Source organism: Asterias amurensis, chromosome 19, assembly GCF_032118995.1.
Source record: "Asterias amurensis chromosome 19, ASM3211899v1".
NCBI classification, from domain to species: Eukaryota; Metazoa; Echinodermata; class Asteroidea; order Forcipulatida; family Asteriidae; genus Asterias; species Asterias amurensis.
Genome location: NC_092666.1, coordinates 12,913,980 through 12,941,468, shown reverse-complemented (window position 1 = coordinate 12,941,468; position 27,489 = coordinate 12,913,980). Strand labels below are relative to the sequence as shown.

The 27,489-nt window shown below is 41.1% G+C and overlaps 2 protein-coding genes across 4 annotated transcripts in view; both read left to right on the top strand.

The window, feature by feature from the left end:
- The window catches only part of LOC139951376 (double-strand break repair protein MRE11-like), a 39,389-nt gene extending 36,377 nt beyond the window's left edge, over positions 1–3,012 (top strand). For both annotated transcript variants that reach the window (XM_071950251.1, XM_071950250.1), the window contains exon 21: positions 327–3,012. In XM_071950251.1, the coding sequence (XP_071806352.1) occupies positions 327–617 (291 nt within the window). In that variant the 3' untranslated portion in view covers positions 618–3,012. The remainder of the gene's footprint in view (positions 1–326) is intronic.
- A 14,196-nt stretch (positions 3,013–17,208) lies between these two features.
- Positions 17,209–27,489, top strand: part of LOC139951293 (double-strand break repair protein MRE11-like) — a 30,501-nt gene continuing 20,220 nt past the window's right edge. For both annotated transcript variants that reach the window (XM_071950111.1, XM_071950112.1), the window contains exons 1-9: positions 17,209–17,325; positions 18,557–18,700; positions 19,151–19,194; positions 19,746–19,846; positions 21,148–21,308; positions 23,199–23,286; positions 23,450–23,591; positions 24,585–24,699; positions 25,574–25,759. In XM_071950111.1, the coding sequence (XP_071806212.1) occupies positions 18,657–18,700; positions 19,151–19,194; positions 19,746–19,846; positions 21,148–21,308; positions 23,199–23,286; positions 23,450–23,591; positions 24,585–24,699; positions 25,574–25,759 (881 nt within the window). In that variant the 5' untranslated portion in view covers positions 17,209–17,325; positions 18,557–18,656. The remainder of the gene's footprint in view (positions 17,326–18,556; positions 18,701–19,150; positions 19,195–19,745; positions 19,847–21,147; positions 21,309–23,198; positions 23,287–23,449; positions 23,592–24,584; positions 24,700–25,573; positions 25,760–27,489) is intronic.

The window sequence follows — 27,489 nt, the reverse complement described above, 5'->3', positions numbered from 1 at the left end:
CACACAGTTTGAAGATACTGGTGGTAAAAAGCTTCCCTTAAAATAATTATCCGCTGAGGTGCTGTAGTTTTTTGAGAAATAAGTAAAGTAAGTCACACAAAGAATTTTCATCTCATAAGACAAAAATTATTCCAGCATGTAAAACATATTATTTTCGTAACATTGTTTTACTAATTTCTCAAAAACTACAGGACCCCAGTAACCAATATTTTAAGGTAAGCTTTCTACTACCATTATCTTCAAACGGTGTAAGTTTATTGTTAATCTGTGGACATGTGTTACAACAAGTACTCAAGGGTGACATGTATTGTGATTTTTGTTTTCAGACGGATATTGAAACTGAGGTACTATTTCGAGAAGTAGCAGAAAAACTGGGAGAAGGTTGGGAACGTTTAGCCACATATTTAGGCCAGCGCCGTAGCGACTTGTACGCAGTGAAACGTGACAGTGCAGGTGATGTTCGTGACCAGATATTCTGCATGTTAGTTCGGTGGCAGCAGAAACTTGGACCATTTGGAAAGAACGCTTTCGACACTTTATCATCTGGTCTGGAGAGAATTAATAGGAATGACCTTGTTAAGTTTTTGAATCAAAAGGCTACAAGATATCGAAGATAACCCAAAAGCTCTAGCTCCTAAGTCTTGGGAAAAAAATGTCTAGCCTATTCATTTAAGGTAGCAGTTTTCCATGGTTGCTGGCTAAATTGGCCGCCATCTTGGATTTAAAGCATGATAGCAAATATATGAAGAAAAAAAACATACAACAAACATTTCTAATCATGTTTTAAAATGTTATTTGGCTGATATATCACTTTTCCAAAAATGTGTACTATTTAAGACGGCCATCTTAGATTATGCACTTCACCTGCTTCTTGTTCACTGTTACATACATCCTATTTGTGTGTAAGGACCCTAAAAGGCATCCCAAAACATTGGTGTGGTTTAGTTTAGGGGGATTACTTTATTTCCTAACATAAAAATTTGCCCTATTAAAATGGGGTTTTAAATTGTTTGAAAGAGTTTTTATTTTTTGATTGAGTAAAATACATCCGGGATTGGTTTCATCCAGCAGTTTTGCATAGCAAAATATTTTGACTGAATATCTTTTGTGCACAAAGAATGAGTAGCAAAAGATGATTTTTGAGCAGTAGCATTTTGATTTTATACAAACAGTGTTCACTTTAGATCCTTCTAAAAAAAACTTTTTTCATGACTGCACCTTATATCGATCATGCAATGAGTGACTTCAAATCTAGCAGTAACTTACACATAACATACTGATTGTTATGTAAACTATGCTGCATAAATAAATGTTTTCAATGCTGGATGGCATTTAGTTTAGCTTCCAAAGGAATTGGCTTTCTCAAGGAAATATTTTGAGATTCCCACATTGCAAGATCTTAAGGACCATGACCCATCAGCCAAGACCAGCAAAACAACAAAAAACAACCTGTATGACCTACAGCACCTTTGTGTTTGATCAATATCTGTTATCTAACAGATATTGGCACTTTGGTTAATTTTAATTTTAAATCAGCTTGGTTTTGTCTTGACAATTTGAACTTGAATATGGCTTCTAAAATAAAGTGCCTTCAATTAAATTGTAGTGAATTCCATTAACAGCTGCCAAGCATGTGTTAGCTTTTAGTGCTCGCACTGGAGACTTTTACCATTCCCCTATTGTATATGACCGTCTGAGAATGTCAGCTGTAAATGGTGAACAATGGACTCCAAAACCCCCAGTGTAGTATAAATTGTAAGTTCTTTTGTGTTTGCCTATTGAGCAGGCCCTAATCCTTTTCCTTAGTGTACTTAGCGGTATAAAAGCAAATGCAGACAATAAGTCATTCTCACTCTTCTCCAGCTTTTGGTACAGAAAGGTTGTATCTCTCTAACTTATATAGTCGTAGTATTTAGGTTCATTTATTGTGGTTGTCCAAAGGCTGACTGGAAACTGAATTGGTAGTACACTACTCCTATACAGCAACCTTTCAGCTGGAGGACACCATTAGGGTATAAAGTAATATCTCTTAATAATTAAATATAAATAGCTAAGTAATTGTATTTGTGAGATCTTAATAATTTGAATGAAGTCAAAGCTGACCAGCGCCGCCAAAATGAAGCTTAATTCCGCCCAGACTCAGAAATAGGGTAAGTGTATATAATTGTAACCAAATACCCTATAAAATTGTACCATGTATACATCGTATGCTAAAAACATTACTCGTCAATGATTGTTGGTAGCTAGTCTCTATATATACTTATGTGTGAATTATAACTATACATTTGTAAGCTTTATATTTGTATGTATTGGTTTAAACATTTATCCATTTGCAGGCTTAGCCTATACGCTGTAGATTGAAAGCTATGGAAATCCAAAATAAGAAGATTTTTTAGTTTTGATAACAATCATATCAGTTTTATGAGATGTGGTATTTTCCAAATGTATATATGCATACAATTAAATGAAGCCTGTGTATATAGCGTGATTTGAATAACTATACATTTTTAACCTTTATATTTGTACGTACTGGTTAAAACTTAATCTATTTGTATCTTCCAAAGCATACAATTAAATCAAGCCTGTGTATAGCGTAGTTTGATATAAACCCAGTATAACTCATCAAATATCAACTGGACTGGAATTAGCATCTTAAAGGCAGTGGACACTATTGGTAATTGTCAACTAGTTTTCACAGTTGGTGTATCTGAACATATGCATAAAATAACAAACCTGTGAAAATTTTAGCTCTATCGGTGGTCGAATTTGCGAGAAAATAATGAAAGAAAAAAACACCCTTGTCACACGTAGTTGTGTGCTTTCAGATGCTTGATTTCGAGACCTCAATTTCTAAACTTGAGGTCTCGAAATCAAATTCGTGGAAAATTAGTTCTTTCTCGAAAACCACGTCACTTCAGAGGGAGCTGTTTCTCACAATGTTTTATACCATCAACCTCTACCCATTACTCGTAATCAAGAAAGGTTTTATGATGATAATTATTTTGAGTAATTACCAATAGTGTCCACTGCCTTTAAGGTTTTGTTCAGTAAGTTCAACGAGTGCATTATGATTACTATGTATTCAAATGGAAAAATTAAAATCCTAAACAAAAATTACTTAAAGTTTTGATCAGTGATTTCACCAAACTTTTCCTAACTTAGGACTAATTTTATTAGAACTTAGGACGAGTCTACCCATAGACGTTTAGGACGAATTGAACCCATCCTAAAGGCCGAGTGATAGTCGGTCGCACGATGGTCGGGCGTCAGAAATATTGACGCGCGATCATAAAAAGACACGGTTTTTAGGCCTCAGTCTTATTAGGATTGCGCGCAAGATTTCCGTCGCGCGACCATCGCGCGACCGACTATAAACCGGCCTTAAGTTAGGACGGGTTACTCGTCCAAACTCGAGATAGGATCTCGTGAAATCGGCAAAAATGCTCCTTTTAAAAGCACTATAGACTCGAACCCAATTCGGACAAAGGAGAATACCACAGTAAAAACTGTAATAAACAACAATTATACAGTCTGTATGTGAGATATTGGTATAACATACTGGACTGTATGTGTATCGTGGTCCAATGGAACTAGAGCGGAAAAACCCATATTAAGTTACTATGATTTGTTTTTCTTTATGGTTAATGTTTGTATTATAACACAAAAATCCTGCGTCATTAACCACAACAATACGGAGCAATGAAACACACTAAAAACCAGTATTTCTGCTTGAATTCCTGACCGTTTTATTCCAGACGTCCAATCTTTATAAATTCACAGATCTAGACATAGGAAAACATCTCCCCAGGCGAGCGGGTTTCCCAATCTTCCAGCAGGGGGCCAACCAGCAACTAGCTCCACCGCGGAGCCGTGCTGGCGCCCTCTACTGGCTGATTGGTACGAATGTTACACTGCTCCCTCCGAGGACTCTGCTTGACCCAAAGCAGGCAGTAAACACCCGGGACCGGCTCCGCCAGGGAGACACCTCCTTTACAACAATAGGAAAGATAACTGGCAATCAACAAGAAAACAAAAAGGCTTGGCTCTAGGATCTGGCGTTCCGTCAAAGGAGTGACCTCCCCTTCAACTATGTCTGCTGAAACAGCTGCTCCAAAAACTCCGGTGGGGCGTCGATCAGGCATTGTCCGTGCCGGGGTGCCCTCGACGGCGTCCAATGTTAGACTTCCACGTCGATATGGGGTAGGGAGCTGCTCCGTGCAGGTGGACTCATTGCCTCTGGTTGAGCGCTTCCGTAGAGACGGCGCATGGGGGGTTTGTAGCTGTTCCGCCGAGTGGGCGTAGTCCTCTTCACTTGATCCTGGTTGGGCCTGGTCCTCTTCGATGGATCCTTGTTGGTGTCGTAGCTAATGTTGCGGCACCAGAGGGCCTGGGGGCTGTTCAACACGGTTACAAGCCCCCTGGGAAGTTGACTGGCTGCCGTCTACTCCAAGCTCCTTCTCTATCATCCTGACACGACCCACGGATATTGTGGTGTATTCACAACCTCGCACGTGACAATCTCGTATGTATTTCCTGTAGAAGTGGAGACCACAACCGCGAGGGCAGGGGAAAGGCTTCTCCTTGTGAAGTACCTCACAAGATGTGCGCCGGTGCCGTCTCATGTTGCTGGACTGGGCAAACTTCCTTCCACAATGTTTCAATTCAATTCAATTCAATTCAATTCAATTGTTTATTGTCACACATATAAATACATATACAGTGAAATTCACTTCGGCTTGCGAGTCTAAAAATATTAACAATCAAAAATTACAAAAAATACAGAAAAACCCTAAAACCACATAGGCATACAATAACGAACAAATAAACAGTATGCGCACAATATGCAGAGAGACAATAACGGTAACAAAATTGCAAACCCCCAAAACAAATTAAAAGGTATTAATCATTAAGTAACCGAGTACGGTTGGAGTCGGCTCTGATCGCTCTATATCGCTTACCTGATCTCATTAATTCAAAGAAACTGTTCGCAGGGTGAAATTCATCCGAAATAATAGATCTAGATTTCTTCAGAACCCGAGCAGTATAAAGTTTATCCAAAGCAGGAAGCTCACGACCAATGATAAAGCTAGCAGTACCGACTACACGATTGAGGCGTTTTCGGTCATCTGCCGTGGTGTTGCCATACCAGACACAGTGATCGAGAGTGTCAGAATACTCTCAACAACTGCCCGATAAAACTTTACCAGCAAATCTTGGCTGACACGAAAACTCCTCAATCTTCTAAGAAAGAACAACCGTTGCTGGGCCTTCCTAACAATGGAATCAACATGAGTCACCCACTTAAGATCGTTTGATATGTGCACTCCTAGAAATTTAAAAGAGTCGACAATTTCCACTTCGGATCCATTAATGTTTAGCGGCTCAACTTTGTCTGGATTTCTTCTGAAGTCTACAATAATTTCCTAAGTCTTTTGAACATTTAATTCTAAGTTATTGTCGTGACACCATTGAACTAAATTATTAACTTCATCACGATACATGGAATCGTCCTTAAAAATTAGTCCACCTAATGTAGTGTCGTCAGCATATTTTACCATAAAATTATTAACAGAGTTTACTTCACAATCATGCGTAAACAATGAGTACAGCATTGGAGATAAAATACATCCTTGTGGCGCTCCTGTACCTAGGACAAGTGACTTAGAGAAACATTGACCAATTCTAACCTTCTGTGAGCGATCCAATAAAAAATCTAAAATCCAACGACACAAAGAATGGTTAAAATTCAAAGTTATAAGTTTATCATACAATTTAAAAGGAGATATGGTGTTAAACGCCGAACTATAATCCACAAATAAAATCCTGCAATAGTTTGGGACGTTCTTATCAAGGAACTGAGATGCTCTGAATAAAGACCATGATACTGCATCGTCAACTGACCTGTTAGCCTTGTACGCAAACTGGAAAGGGTCTAATTTAGGCGGCAGCTGAGATTGGATGAAGTTGCCAATTAAAGTTTCAAGGCATTTCATAACAATTGAAGTTAGAGCTACAGGGCGGTAGTCATTAAGGCAAGTAACTGGTGAACGTATTGGCACAGGAATGATGGTCGATTTTTTAAAAACATTTGGAACATGGCAAGTTTTCAAAGACCAATTGAATAATTTACATAAAATATTGCATAAAAAGTCATAACAAGATCTGAGAAGTCGTGGGGTGATGCCGTCTGGTCCAGGTGCCTTGTTGAGTTTTAGCTGACGTAGGACACGACGAGTGTCTGTGAGTGTTATTTCAAATGGGGGAGGTAGCGTTTCACTCATATCCGGTAAACGGTCTTTTGGACGATCAACACGTGTAAAAAAGTCATTCAGTTGATCCGGAAGTGTTGTATCGTCCTGGGGTGCTTGTTTTGGCTTTGGTTTGTAGCCTGTAATTTTATGGAAACCTTTCCACAGTTCCCTTGAATTAGTCGCAGAGATGTCATCTTCGAGTTTATTGCGAAACCTTAGTTTTGCATTCCGGATTGCCTTTTGAACGGCGTATTTGGCTTTTTTGATGGCTGGAGCATCGCCGGATCTAAATGCTTGCTCCTTAGCAAGAAGTTCGGTGCGAACGGACCGGTCAAACCAGGGTTTGTCATTAGGGAACCTCTTCACTGTTTTCTTGGGAATGCATAACTCTTCGCAAAATTTGATGTACTCCATCGTTACGTCAGTGCACTCATCAAGATCAGCTGAACTTTCAATAAACATATCCCAGTCCGTGCATACAAAACCTTGAAGTCGCTCTGGCCGCATCCGTCCTTTGCGAGACAGTGTTTACTGTGGGCTTCTCGCGTTTCAGTTGCTGACGGTATGTGGGAATTAAAAGCACCATATTGTGATCAGAGTTGCCCAGTGGAGCACGCTTTAGAGATCGATAAGCACCCTTTATTGTAGTATAACAGTGGTCAATAGTATTGTCAAGGCGAGTGGCACAACTAACATGTTGGTAGAACTTGGGCAGGCCCTTCTTCAGATTGGTGTGGTTAAAGTCACCGAGGACAATGCTGATTGATCCAGGGTTCTTGTTTTCATGTTGCGTAATAATACGAGAAAGTTGATCAATAGCGGATTTAGCATTAGCATCCGGAGGCACATATATAGCACATAGTAGAATAGAACCAATTAACTCACGGGGTAAATAAAAAGGTCTGCATTTGATGAACAGTGTTTCAAGTTCCGGTGTACATGAATGTGAGAGTATCTTGGCATCGGTACACCATTCGTCGTTCAATAGAAAGCACAATCCACCACCTGTTGACTTGTCCACTTCAGTGAATTCACGATCCGAACGGAACAAATTGAATCCGGGTGGTACCACGGCTGAGTCCGGAACAGAAGAATTTAGCCAAGTTTCCGTGAAACAAAATAACGAACAATCTCGATAGTCCTTCCGAGTATGGATGAGGCAGCAGAGTTCGTCTATCTTATGGCGCAGGGAGCGTACATTGCCAAGGAATATACTGGGTAGAGGTGGTTTATGGTTCCGTTTGCGTAGGCTTAACAGTGCACCACCACGCTTACCACGTCTGCGCCCCCGACGTCTCATATAGCAGGTCGAGCTAGGTCCTTCATCACTAGTTGAATTTACAGGTAAAGACAGAAAATTCTTTATCAAATTCAGGCTTAATAACAGGTCTTTGCTCACTTCACTTCCACTGGGTTGAAGCACGAGCAATTCCTCTCTGCTGTATGATAAAACTCCCAACGACTCCGTAATTAAAAAGCACATAAAAAGGAAAAATGTAAGAGCTCGCAAAACCGTGTCGCCATGGATCGGCGCCATCTTGATTATCAAGCGGTTTGCAAGCGAAACAACGACCCACCACACAAGGAGCAGACCATTGTTTGTAGCCCTCCGCCGATGCCTACTTCGTCTTCTGGCCCTGGTGTTGGGACCCTCCACCAGTTGATTGCTTGGTCAATTTAGGCTCGTTCTGTTCATTCCGCTGGTTATTATTGAATCCCCGTTTCCTGTGCGGCAGTCCCGTCGAAAATTGCCGAAACCATGGCACCATAAACATTCCACCATCGAGCGATCGAATGCCCGACGCGGGGGACCTGTGTTTGCACCGTTAGCACTTGCCTGTTGCTGCAGTGGCTGCTCTACCGATCGAACATATTCGTCTCCTTGTCTGCCTCTCCTGTTCAGCTCTTGGGAGTCAAGGAATGCCTCCATCTCCGTAGCAAGGGTGATGGCTTCTGTCAAGGTTGTCGCCGCCCTCGAAAACACGTGGTATGCAACTGTTTATTTCCCAGTGCGTTTCTAAAAAGCCTCCACGCCCAACTCCTCCCGAGCCTGGGCGGGTAGTTTCGGGTAGCTCATGGAGACCAACCCCCGAATAGACTGCCCCAGGCTGCTTAATGACTCATCGCAACCCCTGTGGCGCTTCGACAGTTGAACCCGGTACAGCGGTATCCGGGCCGTGACTCCAAATCGTTTTTCGAAGTACTCAATAATGCGGGAGTATTCCTTATGTGCTGTCGGTTGTGCCGAACCCTCCGGATGGGAGGCCAGAAACATTGCCTTCTCGGCCTTCCCCCACTGGTTAACGGTCGCCACAATCTCGAAGTGGATGAGGTAGTCGGACCAAGAGGAGACGCCATCAAATTTATTCGGGAACATCACGGGCCGCCGAATCCCTGAGGGAGGGGCCGACTCTTCCTGGCCTGCCGACAGCACCACCCCCTCCACAGCCTTTCTCACCAACGGTGGATAAACATGCCTGGTGCGCTGGCAACCCAATGCCGTTGGGTCTTCTCTGTTGGCTTGTACTGTGGGGGGGCTGGGTCCTTTGTTTCACCCCATAGGTTTGAGCAGTGCCAAGTTGGTCCGGTAGCGCCGCCCCATAGATTCGTGCAGTGCGGAGCAGGCTCCTTTGCTCCACCCCATTGCTCTGTACACTGCGGAGCTCCGCACGGAGCTCACCGCCATTGCTTTGTACACGGTGGAGTCGATCCATCTGCTCCACTCCATTGGGTTGTGCAGTGTGGAGCAGGCTCCTTCGCTCCACCCCATTGCTTTGTAAACTGCGGAGCTCCGCACGGAGCTCACCGCCATTGTGTTGTACAGGGTGGAGTCGATCCATCAGTTCCTCTCTATTGGGCTGTGCAGTGTGGAGCAGGCTCCTTTGCTGCACCCCATTGCTTTGTACACGGTGGAGTCGATCCATCTGCTCCACTCCATTGGGTTGTGCAGTGTGGAGCAGGCTCCTTTGCTCCATCCCGTTGCTTTGTACAGGGTGGAATCGATCCATCTGCTCCACTCCATTGGGTTGTGCAGTGTGGAGCAGGCTCCTTTGCTGCACCCCATTGCTTTGTACACGGTGGAGTCGATCCATCTGCTCCACTCCATTGGGTTGTGCAGTGTGGAGCAGGCTCCTTTGCTGCACCCCATTGCTTTGTACACGGTGGAGTCGATCCATCTGCTCCACCCCATTGGGTTGTGCAGTGTGGAGCAGGCTCCTTTGCTCCACCCCATTGCTTTGTACACGGTGGAGTCGATCCATCTGCTCCACCCCATTGGGTTGTGCAGTGTGGAGCAGGCTCCTTTGCTCCACCCCATTGCTTTGTACACGGTGGAGTCGATCCATCTGCTCCACCCCATTGGGTTGTGCAGTGTGGAGCAGGCTCCTTTGCTCCACCCCATAATTGCTCTGTACACTGCGGAGCTCCGCACGGAGCTCACCGCCATTGTGTTGTACAGGGTGGAGTCGATCCATCTGCTCCACTCCATTGGGCTGTGCAGTGCGGAGCAGGCTCTTTTGCTCCACCCCATTGCTTTGTACACGGTGGAGCTCCACTCCATAGGGTTGTGCAGTGTGTAGTCGATCCATCTGCTCCACTCCATTGGGTTGTGCAGTGCGGAGCAGGCTCCTTCGCCTCACCCCCCCTTGCTTTGTACACGGTGGAGCTCCACTCCATAGGGTTGTGCAGTGCGGAGTCGATCCATCTGCTCCACCCCATTGGGTTGTGCAGTGTGGAGCAGGCTCCTTTGCTCCACCCCATTGCTCTGTACACTGCGGAGCTCCGCACGGAGCTCACCGCCATTGCTTTGTACACGGTGGAGTCGATCCATCTGCTCCACTCCATTGGGTTGTGCAGTGCGGAGCAGGCTCCTTTGCTCCACCCCATTGCTTTGTACACGGTGGAGCTCCACTCCATAGGGTTGTGCAGTGCGGAGCAGGCTCCTTTGCTCCACCCCATTGCTTTGTACACGGTGGAGCTCCACTCCATAGGGTTGTGCAGTGCGGAGTCGATCCATCTGCTCCACTCCATTGGGTTGTGCAGTGCGGAGCAGGCTCCTTTGCTCCACCCCATTGCTTTGTACACGGTGGAGTCGATCCATCTGCTCCACTCCATTGGGTTGTGCAGTGTGGAGCAGGCTCCTTTGCTCCACCCCATTGCCTTGTACACGGTGGAGCTCCACTCCATAGGGTTGTGCAGTGCGGAGTCGATCCATCTGCTTCACTCCATTGGGTTGTGCAGTGCGGAGCAGGCTCCTTTGCTCCACCCCATTGCTTTGTACACGGTGGAGTCGATCCATCTGCTCCACTCCATTGGGTTGTGCAGTGTGGAGCAGGCTCCTTTGCTCCACCCCATTGCTTTGTACACGGTGGAGCTCCACTCCATAGGGTTGTGCAGTGCGGAGTCGATCCATCTGCTCCACCCCATTGGGTTGTGCAGTGTGGAGCAGGCTCCTTTGCTCCACCCCATTGCTCTGTACACTGCGGAGCTCCGCACAGAGCTCACCGCCATTGTGTTGTGCAGGGTGGAGTCGATCCATCTGCTCCACTCCATAGGGTTGTACAGTGCGGAGCAGCCCAGCTGGAACATGGTCGCGTTGGATAACCTGGACAACTGGCTCAACCATGGCATCCTCAGGATCATTGATGCTCTGTGAGGAGAGTTGGAACGGCTCCGTGCGGTTACCCCCCAACACTCCTGCCCTCGTGTCAGTAAGTTGCGGAGACGGCTGGAACAGCTCCGTGTGGTGCTGTCCCAACTCTTCTGCCCTCGTGTCAGTAGGCTGCGGAGACAGCCGGATTGGCTCCGTACGGTGCCACCCCAACCTTTCCGAACCCACATGACCCGAAGCAGACGCACCAGTTCTGCCCCCTAGAATCCCTGGCTGACCCCTATGGTAATTATAATTTCTGTCTTTGCTAGCATTGGCCTTTTGTAGCCCTAAAAATAGTTCTTTTTCTACTGTTATAAAAAAACATGTCTCACTCAGTAATTTAGTCTGGTCCGGCTTGACCTTGGCGTATGGCGAGTCCGACGCCATGCCGTCCCAACCACGAGGATTTCACAACAGAAAAACTAACTTTTTTACCTGATTTCCTTTGCTCTTGTTGTCCCGCCGCCGCCACCAATGTAACACAAAAATCCTGCGTCAATAACCACAACAATACGGAGCAATGAAACACACTAAAAACCAGTATTTCTGTTTGAATTCCTGACCGTTTTATTCCAGACGTCCAATCTTTATAAATTCACAGATCTAGACATAGGAAAACATCTCCCCAGGCGAGCGGGTTTCCCAATCTTCCAGCAGGGGGCCAACCAGCAACTAGCTCCACCGCGGAGCCGTGCTGGCGCCCTCTACTGGCTGATTGGTACGAATGTTACAGTATCTTATTTAGTAAATGGCTATTGGAAGCTAGTTTTTTTTTTTTTTTTTTGCAATGTACTGTGTGAATTACAATATTGTTGTACAGTATGGTTGGAAAGATGTTTTAAAAGTAGATACAATGATCCACACAAGTTTGCCTCGAAATTGCGTGGTTTTCCTTTTACTGTGCGAACTAACACGGTCGGCCATTTATGGGAGTCAAAAACTTGACTCCCATAAATGGCCGACCGTGTTAGTCGACGAGGTAAAAGGAAAACCGTGCAATTTCGAGGCATGTTTATGTGGATCATTGTATTCTACTTTTACAACATCTTTCTACCCATATGCATTATATAAAAAAACGGTTACGAACGCTTTTCAAAGACCAACTCGACCGATCCAAGGCAATGTGTTCCTTTAACAAATTTGCAGCCTTGACCTACGGTTGTAGATTGAAAAACTGACTTCGTCACGAGCAATGGGGAGCCGTTGATGGTATAAAACATTGTGAGAAACGGCTCCCTCTGAAAGTAATGTATTTTTTGAGAAAGAAGTAATTTTCCACTTAAAATATTTGAATTTAATTTCGAGACCTCAGAATTAGATTTTGTGGTACCGAACTCAAGCATCTGAAAGCACACAACCTCGTGTGACAAGAATGTTTTTTTATTTCATTACTTACAACTTCGACGACCAATTAAGTTCAACGTTTCACAGGCTTGTTATGTTATGCATAATATGCATAAACGTGTCGATACACCAAGTGAGAAGACTGGTCTTTGATAACTACCAAAGGTGTTCAGTGTCATTAATAATCATGAGACCCTTATGGGATGTAATAATATTGAAATGTTTTGCATAAAAAAAAATCGAGCCTGTGTTTTTTTATAAGACCGTTGATGAGACTTTGTTATCTCTGGCCAAGATAACAACAACCTTCATCAGCCTCTTTCAATGTGTATAATAAATTGGATGAATATTTCTGCTGGACTGATGTGTGGCGGTCCACTGACAGAGCAAAGTATAAATGGAATTTCTATTTTATAATACAATTGTTTGTATCCTATAATCCTATCTAGAAATATAGTAAAAAAGTTGTTTGATGTTATATTTTGTTTGCCTTCTTTTAAGAATGATGACACAAAAAAGTTCGATAGGGCTTCAATACTTTAGTAACCCTTACAAACATTAGAAAGTGTATTGTTTTAAAGGGTCTATGTAACTTTTGTAGGACAAAATACACAATGTCCACAGATTTACACTAAACCTACACAGTTTGAAGATAATGATAGTAGAAAGCTTCCCTGAAAATACTACGTGCTGAGGTGCTGTAGTTTTTGGGAAATTAGTAAAACAATGTCATAAAAATAATTTTCGTCTCACGAGACGAAAATTATTTTAATCATTTACAAACGGATTTTCATGACACTGTTTTACTCATTTCTCAAAAACTACAGCACCTCAGTAAGTAAGATTTGAAGGGAAGCTTTCCACTATCATTATCTTTAAACCCTTTAAGTTTAATGTAAATCTATGGACATTTTGAAAAATATCATCAGTTTTTATTGTATACTCCCTACCTACTGTTTGTTTATTTTAATACATATACCATTGAGTCAAGCTCGAAGTAAACTAAATCGGTTTTTGTTGGGAATTCATAAATACCATAGAAAGTTTACAACGTCCTCTTTTTATAGATTGATATAAATTTGCTGTTTAAAGGAACACGTTACCTTGGATTGGCCGAGTTGGTCTATAGGTCTGTAGAATACAATGATCCACACAAATTGGCCTCGAAATTGCGTGGTTTTCCTTTTACTTTGCGAACTAACACGGTCTGCCATTATATGGGAGTCAACCAAAATGGCCGACCGTGTTAGTCGACGAGGTAACTGGAAAACCACGCAATTTCGAGGCATGTTTGTGTGAATCATTGTATTCTACTTTTAAAACATCTTTCTACCCATATGCAATTTATCACTTTTCAAAGACCAACTCGACCGATCCAAGGCATTGTGTTCCTTTAAAGTCACCTGGAAGAATGTATTATTTTCGTCAAACATTATATGAACAATAAAATAAGTAAGTGAGTAATTGTTTGTAACAATTTATATGTTTTAAAAATAGATAAAGTTGTTAAGGGGGTGACTCCGCCTACCCCTTTTGTGACGTCAATCGAGGCAGACTTTGCCTCGATCGAACATCGAACACACGTACGTGCAAGTACATTCAAGTCCTAGTCGTGAGTTTGTACGTTTCGAAAAAAAGGTTTTTTCTTGCATTATTCCGGCAATGTCGACAAGGTGTATTGATGCTGGATGCAGCAAAACAACTAAAGATGGGGTCAGTTTGCAAAGTGATCCGGTCCGACGTCTTTTCCAGCGCTGTGCAGCAAACTCGTCGGGCCGTCGTCGTGCTTCCAGAAACCGGAATACACCACACATTTTGACATGAAGAAAAAAGTTCGTTTCTAAAACATGACGCCATCCCAACACTTTTCCAGCTAGTGGGAAGTCGAAGAAGGTACCTGAAAGACGTGAAGAACTTAAAGGAGTATTTGCCTCACGTGAAAAAAATTCGGGTATTGTTTCAACTATGAGGTCATGTTTTTATTTTGCACCAACGCGTCACTATCTTGTGTTGGGACTGCATGCGATTCACCGTGCAGGGTAATCCGAGTGGACCGTCCGCACAGCAGCCATACAGAGCGTGCAGTCTGCTCCGTGACCGTAGTTCTGTACGTAAGCATCATACTGATCAGTTATCCAGACGTAGTTTACGGGGCCAGACTACACATTTTCTATTCAAATATCGTGCCTCGATTGACGTCACGAACAGCGCCCTCTCTGGTCAGACCTACTTTTAAATTTGTAAGTAAAATGGAAACTAATTTTTTAGAACCTTAGTTATTTGGTTTTAAAAATATTCCACTCACTAAAACACATATTTTAGTGATAAAAGCTTAATTTTGACAAAATTCCACTTCCAGGTGACTTTGTTAGTTCGCGACGTAAAAGGAAAACCGTGCAATTTTGATTGATACTTGTGTGGATCATTCTACTTTTAAAACATATGCATTTCATAACAAACGGTTTCAAACATTTTTTATAGACCAATTACTCGTCCGATCCAAGGCAACGTGCTCCTTTAATCAATTAATGCTTTTTATGTAGTAAATTTGGTATCGCAGACTTTGGCGTAATAAAATTGAGTAAAGGGTTCAGATATAAAATGGTGTCGGCGTCTTGGTGTTATTAGTTAAATCAATGTAGGTTTATGTTTAAATTAGTCTGATCCCCTAGAAAATTGTGAATAATAATTAGTGTTACTGGGAACGAGACGAAAATGTAGCTACTTTTTGTGCAATGATTGTGCTAGGTAGGTTTGCTTTAAATCATGGCGGAATCGATGTTTGTGAATATTGTACGCGGTTAAAAAAAACATAAAAGGTTGTTTAAGCGTAATAATTAAAAACGCAAGTTAATACGCTTCTGGGATGATTGTAAAAAAAAAAAAAAAAAAAAAAAAAAGGTGTGACAATATTGTTGTTTTATTGTCTATGTCTTAATGCCATTGGACACTTTCGGAACAGACAAAAGAAAAAAAGTTCACAAAAATAACTTACAGGGTTTACAGAAGGTAATGGTGAAAGACTTCTCTTGATATAGTATTCGATGAAATGCTTTACTTTTTGAGAAAACAATTATCAATTCTCGATATCGAGAATTACGGATTTATTTTAAACACATGTCATGACACGGCGAAACTTGCGGAAACAAGGGTGGGTTTTCCCGTTATTTTCTCCCGACTCCGATGACCGATTGAGCCAAAAATTTCACAGGTTTGTTATTATAAGTTGTGAAACACAAAGTGTGGGCCTTTGGACAATCTTATTAACCGAAAGTGTCCAATGGCTTTAAAAAATGTATCGTTCTTGCATACTTGCTGTGTAGTTTAGGGCATGTCGGTTGTTGTTGTCGTTTTGGGTTTTTGGGTGTGGTTTTTTTTCTGTTCTTGATTTTTTTTTTTTTTTTTTGTGGGGGGGGGGGGGGTGTAAAAAGCCCGTTTCCGAATTGAGTTACACGAAAACACTGAAAGAAATAAACACCCTTGTTGCATACGAATGTGTTTCATGCCCGAAGCCATTCTCAGACTCGATTAATTATTTAGTGACAGATTTAAGTCGACGTCTATATTGAAGAGTGGGCCTATACGTGTTACGTACACATAACCGTGCTCGTGTTTTTTAATCATTCAATAACATCAATAATAGTAACTTGGATTAAAGCGCAGTACTGCCGCAAAACGGCCTCAAAGCAATGCGTACAAAACAAACCAAAATAAAAAACAAAAGTCAATTGCAGATATTGTGAAATAAACTTGGATTAAAACGCAGTATTGCCGCAAAACGGCCTCAAAGCACTGCGTACAAAACAAACCAAAATAAAAACAAAAGTCAATTGCAGATATTGTTAAATAAACTTGGATTAAAGCGCAGTATTGCCGCAAAACGGCCTCAAAGCACCTGTGTGCAAAACAAATGAAAAGACAAAAGTCAATTGCAGATAATTATTGTTAAAAAGTTACAACATTACATGTTGAAGGTCTACAGAATGATATACATGTACAAAACGCACACTTAGACAAAGGGGTAGGCCTAACTGGTAAATAGAAAAGACACAAAAAATACAATAGGTCTATCAGAAGAAAAAAATCATAGTGCACCAATGACAAGACAATACAAATAAACACAAACAATACAACGAAAAGAGAACGGTAGCCTAATAACCTTTCTCCACACGAGCTGTTGGCATAGCAACGGAAGAGCCGGTCAAAGGAGGAACAATGGTGTGTGATTTCTATTGTCTGAGTTGTGTTGAGTTTTTAGCCTTATTCATATTGCACCTCATAGAGTTGCAGGTCACTCATTTTGCTGCAATATCATTTTTCTCCTAACAACATTTTTGACAAAGCTGTTCAAACCGAAAAAGACAATAAAAAATACAATAAACATTATAAGAGATGTTAAACTTGCATCGGGGATAAAGAGTATTAGCTTTGGGTTTTACCCATACACCGATGTGTGTTAGCACTGTATACTCAAAAACCTCGGTAGTCTAGTTGGCATAAGACACTGCTCTAGAATTGCAAGGGTGGTGGGCTCGATCCCATCCGAGTAACATGCCTGTGATATTTTTTTTCTCAGGACTCGGGAAAGTATTAAGTATACAGTGCTAACACACATCGGTGTATGGGTAAAAAAAACAAAATTAATACAAAGAGCATTGTTTGTCCATGGCTAACGGACGTAGTTTTGATGACAGACTTCGGCAATTTAGTTTCGGTTTTTGAGTAAACTACCACTTCATCATTTTGGTGAATTTATTTCGTGCAATGCCATCTGCTAAATAAACCTCCAGAAATTTACAACATTCATATTAACTTTCGGGGTCAAAACGATCAAAAAGACCCGAATATAGATCTTTAGTTTGTACAAAGCAAGCGACATAGCAAGTCTACTGCTTTGCTGTGGATTTTTCCGACAACAGAGGGCGTGCTCCGGCGCACCATTCACGATTGCACTCGCACGTTGCGGGAATGGGGGAATTTCTTACACCAGAAACAGGTCGGTGTCATGACCTTTAAAACTAGTGTTTTCATGTGATAAGCGGGAGCTGTGGGTGCCAATGAAATGCTCAGTAACGATAGGTAAGTTGATTTGTTTTGACAGTTTTTAATCGTTTTGTTAAAATAACAAGTTCAAGCTGTCTTCTTGGCACTCTTGCTAATTAATATTATTGCTTTATACTACTTGTCATGCTTGTGTTGATTAATGATTGCCTTGTCAAGTAAGCATGGTAAAAGTGTTGTCGTTGTCGTGTCTGGTCACTTGTGTCAGAAGCCATGTGTCTGTCTTTCCTGACAGTGACACTGACAGCATAACATACACCATCCAGACACTGACCATGCTGACCACACACACAGCGCAGGCAACATGGGCAACAGTGAGCTAGCTGAATGAGCTAGTTGAAATTGAATGATGATCTGATAGTGATAGATAGACATGGTTACTTAGCTTAGGTGAGTGGCAGTGACAATTCACCCAAGCAAGCCGGCCCACGGCCTCCCCTCTCCCTCAGCTCAACTTATTTAAATTTTGTCCTATCTTTCCTCAACAGTCTTGCCATGACAATGACCTGATGACATTGACAGTAATGTCAGTTCATCATTCATGGATTCATGCGTGACAAGAATCTTGTCATGCTTGACACTGGAACTGCAGACGACACTGCCTTGCCCAGGGCCCAATTTCATAGAGCTGCTAAGCACAAAAATTTGCTAAGTATGACATTTCTTCCCCGATAAAAAAACAGGATTACCAGCCAAATTTCCATTTGTTACATAATGCTTGTTACTGGTATTCAGCTTTTGTTTACCTATCCTGAAAATCACATGGAAATTTGGTTGGTAAACCTGTTTTTATCAAGGAAGAAATTTCATGCTAAGCAAATTTTTGTGCTTAGCAGCTCAATGAAATTGGGCCCTGGTTGGATGGACCATGATGGACAGTGTCACTATGTCAGTGACTTAGACTTGGACTTGGATTGGAGAGAAGGGGAAAGTTGGGCTGTGTCTCAGTCAAACAATTAAGAATTATATTTTTTTCTGAAGCAATGGAGTCGGCTTCAGCCTTGGCGGCTCTCCACTACTCTACCTGCTCTACTCTGAATCTGATCTGAGATACACTCACATGATATTAAAATAAACTTATAAAGACCCACTGCCCAGCCAGAAACTGGTCATGCTTGTGACCAGTTTTTTTTTTATTTATTTTTTTTTATTTTTTTTTTTTTATGTTTAATGGCAGTCATCAGACAGTCAGCCACATTTAGTTCACCTCATCACCAATGTTTCATTTGTGCACTAATTTGGTTTATAGATAGACAGACAGGACACTGCAAGGTATTGAATGTCAAATGTCAACTGACGCTTAGACCATTTTATTGTATAAAGATCCGTGAGACAACAGAAACTCAAAGATGTCGTACTCATTTTCACACCAAGGAAATGATTCACCACCAAGGTATGTTTTCAAGACGACAACACATTCCAAACGAATAGGCCTATTGATTTATTGAACTTGAAGGTCTGCTATTTTCACAATCGTAGCGTTTTCTTGAGGATGTTGGTAAAAGTCAAAATATCTAGTGATACTTATGGTTTAATTTATTGTCTTGCCTGGAATAACACAGACGCCACGACCTCTCTGTTGCCCCTGCTCAGCTGCTCTTCCTTGGCGTTGTTCCCCCGTAAAAAAAAAAAACTAAAAAAAAAATGTAGACTTTTAATTAGATTTTCCAATGGAAGTGCCCTTTGCAAAATGAAAATTAGGGTTTCAAGGGTGTTGCTAAGCATTCAGCAGCCTCAGCCACTGCAAGAAACATCAAGACAAACCCCCATCTCAATAGCGATGAGGGTTATAGGGTATAAATCTGAAGGTTAAGTTAAAATCGTTTTCATCTTTTTTTTTCAGAAATGACGATGAAGATAAGGAAAACACAATCAAAATTCTCATAGGTAAGAATTAAAATTATTAGGCGTACACAGGAAAATATAGTGGTGTGTCATGGCTGAGATGTTTAACCCAAGCTCTATTGTTGTCAGCAGCAGAGTGCGGGTTCAATACCTGGGCCCAATTGCACAGAGCTGCTAAGCACAAAAATTTGCTTAGTGTAAGCACAAAACATTTTTCCTTGATAAAAACAAGATTACCAACCAAATTTTCAAGTGTTTTTCAGGATAAGCAAACAACTGCTGAATACCAGTAACTAGCAATATGCAACAACTGGAAATTCGGTTGGTCATCCTTTTTTTATCAAGGAAGAAATTTCATGCTAAGCAGATTTTTGTGCTTAGCAGCTCTATGAAATTGGGCTCTGGTCATGACACTTGTGCCCTTGAGCAAGCGACTTAACCATGCATCATAAAAAGTTGGGAAGGTAGTGCATTCTGCTCGACCAAATAGGCTCCCAGTGGATGTTACCTAAACCTACATCCTTACAGTCTGTTAATGAGGTAACCCTGTTTCAGCCCCATTAATTTATTATTACTGTTTACCATTGTCATAGCAACGGATTGTCATATCGGATATGCTGAAAAGGATGGAGTCAGACACAGCGATTCCCTCAATACTTTTGAAGAGATCCTTCAACACGCCCAGAAACAAAAGGTACAGCCTGAGTAAAAATCTTAATGATTTGGGGTTTGATAAAAAAATGACCAGAGCGGGGTATGAACCAATGACCTCCAGACTAATGTGCCGGCCATCTATCAACTTTGTATTTACCTTTCTTAGGCCTATTACTTGCTTTTAGTAATACAGTTTTTCTGTTAATATTCATTCTTGTGCTCTTGGAACTTTTGTTTGTTTGTATTGGTCGAGTAAATAATAATATTTATTATATATAGAATTTGACGATGACTAGAGCCAGCTAGTCAAAAAGTTGAGACCAATTTAAGAACTGACTCCGCGATAGTACAGTTAATCACTATCATATAATCTAAATTAGTAGTCCCAGCCTATTTTCTCTACCATCCGCCCGGGTAACAGTTAAAAAAGCAGGACAGTTCTTTTCAGAACTGAGAAGTCTCCCAAACCCCCAAACATCTACTCCGCGGTAGTAGAATAAAGCAAGACAGTTCTCTAAGAACAAACTCTACCTGGCAAGTAGATACACACATGGTGTTACCGCAAACCAAATAATAATAATAATCACTCGGCTATTCTAGCCCTATGTTGCCTCTGAGATAGTTCAATTAGAAAAATTGCTAAGTACAGCATAATTGTTTTAACCAGAATAAGGTTACCAGTCAAAATTTCATGTCTCCTGTAACGGTTATCCTGCTCATTTTTGCTGAGCAGAAAGTTGTTGAACAGACCTGAGAAATTTGCCCTCTGTTTATTACTTCGCAGTCAGTGGTTGTATTGCCACTTCAAAATATTGCCATGAAAATACCCTGTTCTTGCAGACCAGATTGTTAAAGCCATTGGACACTTTCTGCAGAACAAAAATTAAAAGTTCACAGATTTACAAATAACTTACAGGGTTTACAGAAGGTAATGGTAAAAGACTTCTCTTGAAATATCATTCCATGAAATGCTTTACTTTTTGAGAAAACGTTAAAACAATTATCAATTCTCGATATCGAGAATAATGGATTTATTTTAAACACGTGTCATGACATGGTGAAATGTGCGGAAACAAGGGCAGGTTTTCCCGGTATTTTCTCCCGACTCTGATGACCGATTGAGCCTAAATTTCCACAGCTTTGTTATTTTATATATAAGTTGAGATACACGAAGTGTAGTTGTGATACACGAAGTGTGGGCCTTTGGACAATACTGTTTACCGATGTTGTGCGATTGCTTTAAACCGGTTAAACTACTACAACAGCAGACAGTAACTAACAAAAATAATATATTTTTAAAGGTTTACTCATCGCCTCTGATTTGACCCTTGACCTTTGCAGGTCGACATGATCTTACTCGGTGGTGACCTCTTCCATGAGAATAAACCATCCAGGAAGTCCCTGCATGGCTGCATGGCCTTGATTCGTAAATACTGCATGGGAGATCGTCCGGTCGGGATACAGTTCCTGAGCGATCAGAGTCTGAATTTTGCAGCCAGTCCGTAAGTTATTTTTTATAAAATGTTGGAATCAGGTTGGCTCAGTGGTTTCTTTCCCTGCCTTTCACCTCTGTGGAGCCTGGTTTGAATCCCACCTCGGACCTGAGCTGAGGATTGGGTTTTCAGCCCCTACCTGATTGCGTCAATTTTCCTCCCAGAGCATTTGTTCTCAATTTTTATTCATCCTGCTTTGTCGGTAATTGGGCTGTTGGACTTGTAAGTCAAAATGTCTTCTTTTTATATAATTGTAGTTCTCATAACGTCTCTTTTCCCTTTCGCTTTTTTAGTGTTTCCTGTGTATAAATATTCTCCTGTGCTTTTTTAATTTTTAAAGGCAGTGAACACTATTGGAAATCACTCAAAATAATTATTAGCATAAAACCGTTCTTGGTGACCAGATGGGGAGAGGTTGATGGTATAAAACATTTTGAGAAACGGCTCCCTCTGCAGTGCCATAGTTTTCGAGAAAGAAGTAATTTTCCACGGGTTTGATTTCGAGACCTCAGATTTAGAACTTGAGGTCTCAAAATCAACCATATAAACGCACACAACTTCGTGGGGGTGTTTTTTTCTTTCATTATTATCTCGCAAGTTAGATGACCGATTGAGCTCAAATTTTCACAGGTTTGTTATTTTATGCATATGTTGAGATTCATTAACTGTGAAGGCTAGTCTTTGACGATTACCAATAGTGTCCACTGCCTTTAAATAAAAAATCTAAATCTGTATTTTAATTTAGTCTTTGGACTGCTACAAACAGATGTTTTTTAGAATAAACCAGTAATAATAAAACATAAATTGTCAGGACAACCCTTTAAGGTAGTGTCATCATTTGGTCATAAACCCAAGCAAAGAATTGTGTAATGTCTAGATTCAAAAGCTTGCTGCATGTAGTTATAAGATGGTAATGGTAACAAGCATTCAGTGAAATTATTTCAGGGTTTGGGACAAAATATAATAAACTGGAATGGGATTTTAACCACCGACCTCAAGATTAACAGGCCGGCACTTTACTAAACTGAGTTCCCTTTTATGTCAATGTCTTTGTTCGGGGGTGCAAGCTTTATAACCTGTTACTGCCATGGAGCCAGTGATCACACCCAAACCTGGGAAGCGGCAGCCAGGGTGTCCACCTTAAGGGTCTGAAATTTTTTATTAAAAATCAAGTTAAAAACAAGAAGGCAAACTGACTGGGTACATTTTTAACTACAGTGTATTAAAGACAGTGGACACTACTGGTATAGTTGTCAAAGACCAGTCTTCTCACTTGGTGTACCTCAACATATGCATAAAATAACAAACCTGTGAAAATTTGAGCTCAATCGGTCGTCGACGTTGCGAGATAATAATGAAAGAAAAATAACCCTTGTCACACGAAGTTGTGTGCTTTAAGATGGTTGATTTCGAGACCTCAAATTCTAAACTTGAGGTCTTGAAATCAAATTTGTGGAAAATTACTTCTTTCTCTCAGAGGGAGCAGTTTCTCATAATGTTTTATACTATCAACAGCTCTCTATTACTCGATATCAAGTAAGGTTTTATGCTAATAATTATTTTGAGTAATTACCAATAGTGTCCACTGCCTTTAAGGATCAAACAAAGAATAATTGACTTGAACAGGATTTGAAACAACGACCTCCAGACAAGCATGCCGGTGTCCTAGGGAAATTTATCTTCCGTAGATTCCGTCCCGCATATGGGCAATTAACTTGGGCTTGAGAAGACTGATTTGAAAGAAGGCACTATCAGAAGAAGTTTTTACACTGAATCTCCTGCTCTACCAAAATTGAAGAAAAAAAAATGCAAAATTTCCAGCTTGAGGTTTTTTTTTTTCTAAATGACAAAAACTTACTTCCGTTCATCTCTTGTGATGTTTGTTTCCTCTTCCCCCAGGTTTCCTGTTGTGAACTACGAGGACCCTAACATCAATGTTGAAACACCTGTTTTCTCTATTCACGGTAACCATGACGACCCAGCAGGAGTAAGTCCATCTTAATCATTGATGACAACTTTAAGATTCTATTTTTTTCTAAAATAATTCATGTAAATGCTGAACAAATCTAGTTTTTTTTTTTTTTTTTTTTCATGTAATTTATACAGCGTGCCCCTTTTACGTCCCTAAAATGTTTCCCTTTGTATTTTAGCTGGGTAACTTGTGTGCCCTAGACATACTAAGCGTGTCCGGGTTGGTCAACTACTTCGGCAAGTGCAACTCACTGGAGAAAATAGATGTGATTCCATTACTGATACAGAAGGGAACGACCAGGCTAGCCCTTTATGGTATAGGTGAGTAAAGTGAAGAGGAAAAGACCCAGGCTATCAAAGTGAGAAATCAGGGTTATGGTAATTGCCAGAAGGGAACGACCAGGCTAGCCCTGTATGGAATAGGTGAGTAAAGTGAAGAGGAAAAGACCCAGGCTATCAAAGTGAGAAATCAGGGTTATGGTAATTGCCAGAAGGGAACGACCAGGCTAGCCCTGTATGGAATAGGTGAGTAAAGTGAAGAGGAAAAGACCCAGGCTATCAAAGTGAGAAATCAGGGTTATGGTAATTGCCAGAAGGGAACGACCAGGCTAGCCCTGTATGGAATAGGTGAGTAAAGTGAAGAGGAAAAGACCCAGGCTATCAAAGTGAGAAATCAGGGTTAGGGTAATTGCCAGAAGGGAACGACCAGGCTGGCCCTTTATGGTATAGGTGAGTAAAGTGAAGAGGAAAAGACCCAGGCTATCAAAGTGAGAAATCAGGGTTAGGGTAATTGCCAGAAGGGAACGACCAGGCTGGCTCTTTATGAAATAGGTGAGTAAAGTGACTAAAAGACCCAACCTCCAGTCAGCAATGCATTAGCAACAGCAAAAGAGATAAAATGGAGAAGAGCACAAAAGAAGAAAGATCAAGCAAAAATTCCAACAGAAGGGAACCTCTTTCCAAAGATAAGAAAAAATGCGTCAGATCTCGTGGAGAGACGAGATACTCGGCCACGTGGCATCAACAGCCTGGCAAAGAGTTAGACAAACACAAAACAGAAATACTTGGCACAGTTCGGCAGAGGCTTTTATTCCACAGTGGGATGGTATTTTTCCACAGTGGGATGACATGGGAAGACAATGATGAAAGAAGGGAACGCTCAAGCTATTTCTTCGATTGTAGGTCACTCAGTACTGTGGGTACAATAAACATAAATAACAACCAGGCTATTAAATAAAGAAGGGTTTTGAAACCTAGATATTGGATTTTTTGATTAATTGACCTACTTGAATACATTTCCTGTCTTTATTTTAGGCTCAGTCCGAGATGAGAGAATGCATCGTATCTTTGTCAATAGAAAGATCAGGTTCTTCCAGCCCAAAGATGAGAGTACCCCATGGTTTAGTCTCTTGACCCTACACCAGAACAGGTACTGCCCCCTGGGCACTTCCCTTCCCCTAACCCTTCCTGTACCCCTTACCGCTTGCCAATACACATTTAAAATCTTGGGCGGATTTCATAAAGAGTTAAGACTAGTCTTATCTCGCTAGCCATACGTTTTTAATATATCCTAGGACTAGTCCCTAAGTTAGGACTAGTTCTAACTCTTTGTGAAATCAACCCCAGGGCTGCTAAAACTTTCTGGGAGCAAGTAAAAGCGCACAGTTTCTCCGATGGGCAGCTTTGAAGCGCAAGGCCTAGGCCCAAATTTTATAACGCTGTTAAGCATAGAAAAAAACTGTAGCAAGATTATGGGTGAGTGGGTCACCAGTTACAACAATGTAAACTAATTTTTGCTGGTAATCTGTTTCTGTTAAGCAATGCTTTTCCATGCTAAGCAAGTTTTTTGTGCTTACAAGCTTTTGGAAATTTGGCCCTGATGTGAGTCTATTGCTATCTAGTACCTCTTAATACCCTAACATCTTGCAGTTACAGAATTGGTTTTGCTGACAAAACAGTTCCTAGCAGTTTAAGCACTTAATGTAATCCGGCATATACATAAACTGACAAACCTGTAGAAGTTTGAGATCGATCGGCCATCTGGGTCACAAGAAAATAGTGAAAAAACGATTACACATTTCGCATGTATAATAAATAATAATAAATAAGTAAAACACTCACTGAGCGATAAACTTTAAACAGGAAATTAGCTTTCTTTATTTCTAATTAAATATGACATTCCAGACAAATATTTCAAGAGATGTTTCCTACTAACATCATCATAATACCGTGTTATGGAAATCTTGTGGGATAAGTTTGTCTAACAAATTCTGTAATGTTCCTTTGAATTTTCTTTGTTTCAGGACAAAGCACGGAGAGACAAACTACATTCCAGAGCAGTTCCTTCCAGATTTCCTTGACCTTGTTCTGTGGGGTCATGAGCACGAGTGTAAGGTGGAACCCATGTGGAATGATCGGCAAAATTTTTTTGTCACCCAGCCGGGGAGCAGCATCGCTACATCACTCTCCCAAGGAGAAGCAGTTCAGAAGTAAATAGAATTTGTACACATGTTTTTATACAGGGCACTGACTTCTAGGGTTCATTTCAAACTTGGGTCTGTCCACACTAATGGGTCTTTTTGGTTCCAAAAGATAACTTTTTGGACTGTGACTGGGAGAGTACACAAAATACAACATTTTTCCCTGTACTTTGTTTTGTACAATTCTCTGCTGATAGTGAGTGTGCTTACCAAACAGTATAACAAGTGTCTTATTATTTAAGAAGTTACGCAGTTTTCTTTAAGACACATTGTTTGTAACGAGGACAGACATTTTGTATTGGAATTGACTAGAAATGGATGACACAAATAATTAATTAATTGATTTACTCAAAGGTTAATTAAGTTAGACCCATTGCCCCTATTTTTATGGTTATCTGTAAAAACCAAGAGTACCTTGAGGTATTTCAGCTGGTATGAATGTTTGTTTTTAACATGGACAGACATATTGTGACAAACATCTGTCCATGTTACAAACCTAATATCTTCAAGATAATTCCCTGTAGTTTCTTGAGTACCCACGCAGATGTCTTGGTTTTGCCTGGAAACGTTCTTTGCAGGGACAGCATTGTAGGGGACAACATTTTTGGCAATCTGTTTATATTATTATGCCTTTCTCACCATTTATGTACGAAATGTCTGTCCAACATTCCCCTGTTACAAACATAATCATCTTGAAGATGATCCCCAGTTATTGCTAATATACAGATAAATGTGTCTTGCTCTTTGCAAACAAAAACCTTGAAGTGATTTGGAATGTGCATGGGAAACAAGTTTGACAAAACTCTTCTTGTTTATTTTTGTCACCCATTTATAAAAAAAAGTCACATCAAATGGTCCCATTAGTGTGGACAGACCCACTTAAGTTCAATTTGTGGCGTGTCATATTTTTTGGTGTTCAATATAACTCTTTGGGTTCTTGGCTATGTCCTGCGCACATCACTAGGGAAGTTTAGCTTAAGATTGGGCGAGCAAAAAACGTGAACGTAAACATCAGAAAATTGTGTCGTTTCTAGTTGACGTCACCACTTTGGGCGTTTTGCATGCTCACGTACGGTGTCTGCACGTACATACCTGACGTGAACAAATTTGAACTCCACATCCATGCTTAAAACATTTATAAGATTTTTCTTACAAATTTTCTCACGTTCATGTTTTTGCTCACAAAACGTGCAGCTAAACCTTCCTAAAATCAAAGATTTACGGGCGATGTTCGGGAAAACTTCACCCACCACACTGACTAGTTCTTGGCTTCAAGAATCCAGAGAGCACCCACTGACTGTTGAATAGTGTACAGGTGTATAGTTTGAGTGTTTGCAAGGTCTTTTGGTTTAACTAACAACATGAACAAGAACATTTTGCAGCAGGAATTGGCGTGTTGTGGCGGAGCATTAAGAGTACCAGACTCGAGCTTTGGTGTTTGTGATTAGCTGAGTACGAGTTTGAGTCTCGGTTTCAACACTGGTATCCATGAGCAATAAATAAATTGCCTTGTTTCTAAGATTGGACATGGTGCAGTGTACTAGGATAAGCGCTCTTGAAAGAACCAGAATAATTGCCATGCAAAAAGGAGGGGCTAACCCGAGTGTTTTGTGGTTGGTTTGGCAAGCACCCTTGTTTATAGACGATGTTTAACCGATGTTTACATTCAAACTGACCTCTTTTGACTAAACACTGTACGATCATGTTTCGTCGGGCAAAAATACATGTAGTCATGGTCT